This window comes from Amblyomma americanum, chromosome 11 (assembly GCF_052857255.1).
Source record: "Amblyomma americanum isolate KBUSLIRL-KWMA chromosome 11, ASM5285725v1, whole genome shotgun sequence".
Classification (NCBI taxonomy): domain Eukaryota; kingdom Metazoa; phylum Arthropoda; class Arachnida; order Ixodida; family Ixodidae; genus Amblyomma; species Amblyomma americanum.
Window position 1 is genome coordinate 6,360,638 of NC_135507.1, and position 3,201 is coordinate 6,363,838.

The window sequence follows — 3,201 nt, forward strand, 5'->3', positions numbered from 1 at the left end:
GCTCCGTTGAAAAAGCAGAGTTAGTTCAATACAATATTCGCCAGCACTGCTGTAGTAGCTATGTTAAGAGAAAAAAGCAGATTCGAGCTACTATTTTTACTCTGGGAAAGCAGTGGGCGTTAAACCCCCTGGACACCCTGGATCTCAGAAAGCCTCAATTTAAAGCTGCATTTTAAGAGTCATATGCCAGTTGAACTAACCATTAATGTTTCTGTTAATAGTACTTGCCTAAATTTCACAAGATTCAGTCTTCCTGCTCATAAAAACCTCCGCAAGCGAACGGTGAAATACATCATCATCATCATGATTTTTGACACAGGACGTCACTGCTGTCAAAATAACGGGCAAGCATATTCTGACGGTTGCCATTTTCATCTTTGCTGCGTGAGCGCGGTGTTGCGTTGATCCAGTTAGAAGGCCGTTGTGCTTGGCTGTTTCACTGGAAACTAAAATTGACTCTTAGGGGATCTGGAACACACATGAGCGGACTCGTGGAAAGTAACATAGCTGCTCACAAGCATAGGATGTTCAAGGAACGGCGCAATTTCCGTGAGTATATGGCAGCCTCACTGTCAGGTATGCGCTTGACAACAAAGCTTTCGCCACTACGCATGTGCCATGCTGAACTGAATTTGAGTAACAAGGCTGTGTCTCGCAATCATGCTTCCTTTCTTCGCTTCTTTTGCCTTTGTTTCGACCTGTTAACGCCCCAGCGACGGAGGAAGTTTCTAGTGTACTGTCACCGAGGCAACGCAGTACTGACTCATGCGCGGACGGTTAGATTCGGTAAGGACAGTGGAGATTTCGAATTTTATAACCGAGTTCTTCTGCTGCTGTAGACTTCCACCCAGACATTCGTGTGGCCAAGTGAAGGTACTGCTCTCACGCAAAAGACAAATAAATGTCAGTAGTTGTGTGTATGTGTGCGTCTGTCGCATTTCTTAACGCTTTTTAGCCGTTCTGACGATGCATTGCTGCGACCGACCGTATCATATTCTCATAGTTACGCTTTGAATACGTGCATTCCTTGTCAATTTTTTGTTTTACAACTTGCTCTTTCGAGTAACTGTGGCCGTTTTCCAATGCAGTTCAGCGAAAGAAAGATGTGGACGCCATACGCGAGGAGCACCCGAGCAAAGTTCCCGTAAGTACCTTGCTCGAATCGCCCATATCTCGGCACGGCGTAGCGTTGCATGATTCATGTTTATATTATCTGTCTTTTTTTTTTCCTGATAGGTAATCATAGAGCGGTATCCGGGAGAGAAGCAGCTGCCTATCATCGACAAAACAAAGTATTTGGTGCCGGACCACATCACCATGGCCGAGCTGGTAAAGATAATCAGGTATGTCTGTTACTGGAACTCTGAATTTTCTAGTTAACAATTAGGTCAGGTCAAATGGCATGTGGAGGTGAAACCCGGTAGGGCTTTCACACGCGTCTAAAGACTTCTGCATATGGGTGTTCTCCACACCCCACTGTTTTGAATAGTTTTTGTTTTGCTTGTGTGGGCCAGGTATTGTTACTCCTTTCAGCAGCAATGTTTTATGAATTGCCGGCCACCGTGGCACTGGATCTAAAGACTGCATGCTAGCTTCCTAGCTGTGGTTATGGCACAAGAGTTTTACACTACTCTTGCTGCTGTTTACTGTTCTTATTATGGCCTTGGCCAGGGCATTGTAGTCTCTGATGTGAGGCAGTCTCGGGACATTGTAAAAAAGGTTTCTGTGAGCACTCCATGGTGCAGCGTTAATGAAAAAAGAGATTTCACATCTTTATTTTTCTCAATCTCTTTGTTCATGTCTCAACGTGATGTGCATTGCACTCATATTTGCTCAGAAAAACATCTTTAATTTGCTTTATCTGAGTTCGTTACATTTGGGTTTGACTGTGTCTACACTTAATTTCTCAGATCGAAACACGTACTCTGTCGAAGGAACAAGGAAGACAGATTTGATAACATGATAATGATAATAGCCATGCAGTGCAGCTTTATGCTTTCAGTAATGAAACTGCTATTCTTGGAAAATAGTTGATTTACCATTCATTAGTTCACTAAGTGACTAGCGTGATACAATTATTTTTCCATATAGAGTCGCAGTGGAGGACAACATACAGCCTTGCACTTGAGCACTGACAGACTTGCAGCGAAAGGTCAAAGCACTTCATGCTCAAGACAAGCTGATATTGTATCGAAATTGCTTAATCAGTGCCTGCATGGCCTTATTTTTTTCTCTTATTTACAACACTGCTTGCACTGCAGGCGACGCCTGGAGCTACACCCAAGCCAGGCGTTCTTCCTTCTCATCAACCAGAACAACATGGCACCCGTGTCGGCAACCATTGGTGACCTCTACGCCCAAGAACGGGACGAAGACGGCTTCCTGTACATGACGTACGCTTCGCAAGAGGTCTTCGGCTGAACACATGCACTCACTGATCCCCTACCGGGCACCTGCCACCGCCTAAGAGCTTTTAGTAAAGTGTTTATTTGTTCTGGTTGTAAATTATATGTATCCTTGCAATGTGACGACTCTATTGTTGTCCGTATTTCTCACTGCTGTCTCAGCGTTGTAATTTCTATCGTGCAACATGTGAGACAGACTGTAAGGATGTCAGTAGCTTTCATTAATGCTTGCAGGTATATATTTGATTCTGGCCTTTTGTTGTATATACTGTAAAGTCTCAAGTAAGAGCTGCACCCGTGCACGGGCTGCATTCCCTGTATTGTACTAGATAATTGAGGAAAATACGGTTATATGTTGTTGTTTTCTTATTCGTGTGTGGGCTACCCTTCAAAGTTAATACCCTAATTTAAAAAAAAAGCAAGGTCTAATGTGCCAGCCACCAGGGATGTAGGAGGTGTACTGTAATCGCTGACGGGAAAAATTGTCACTAATGGAAAAATAGCCTAAAATTTCTGCGGTCGTACTGCTGTACTGATAGGGGATGGTAACCTTGAATTTTGCTATTGATTTATCCTATTTGCCAGAGCCAGATTACTTGTGTGCACTTTTATAGCTTTTACACTCAGAAATCGTGATGATTAGCTAATTTTAAATATGCAGTGATCATCATTTCCTAATAATTCAGGCTTTTTCTTTTACACTTTTCACACTGTAGAGCCCGCTAGTGCTGAAATACTGGAAGTTCAGAATGTTTATCAAACGTTTTCCTTGCTTGGGCGTTGGGCATGGTATGGG

At 43.3% G+C, this 3,201-nt stretch overlaps 1 protein-coding gene across 1 annotated transcript; it reads left to right on the plus strand.

Moving 5' to 3' along the window:
• Positions 1-345: 345 nt before the first annotated feature.
• LOC144111485 (microtubule-associated protein 1 light chain 3 alpha-like) lies at positions 346-2,505 on the plus strand. The gene is made up of 4 exons (XM_077644797.1): positions 346-549; positions 1,089-1,144; positions 1,237-1,343; positions 2,262-2,505. Exons 1-4 carry the CDS (start codon positions 480-482, stop codon positions 2,419-2,421), a joined length of 393 nt encoding a protein of 130 aa, XP_077500923.1. The 5' UTR covers positions 346-479; the 3' UTR covers positions 2,422-2,505.
• The last annotated feature ends 696 nt before the right edge of the window (positions 2,506-3,201 follow it).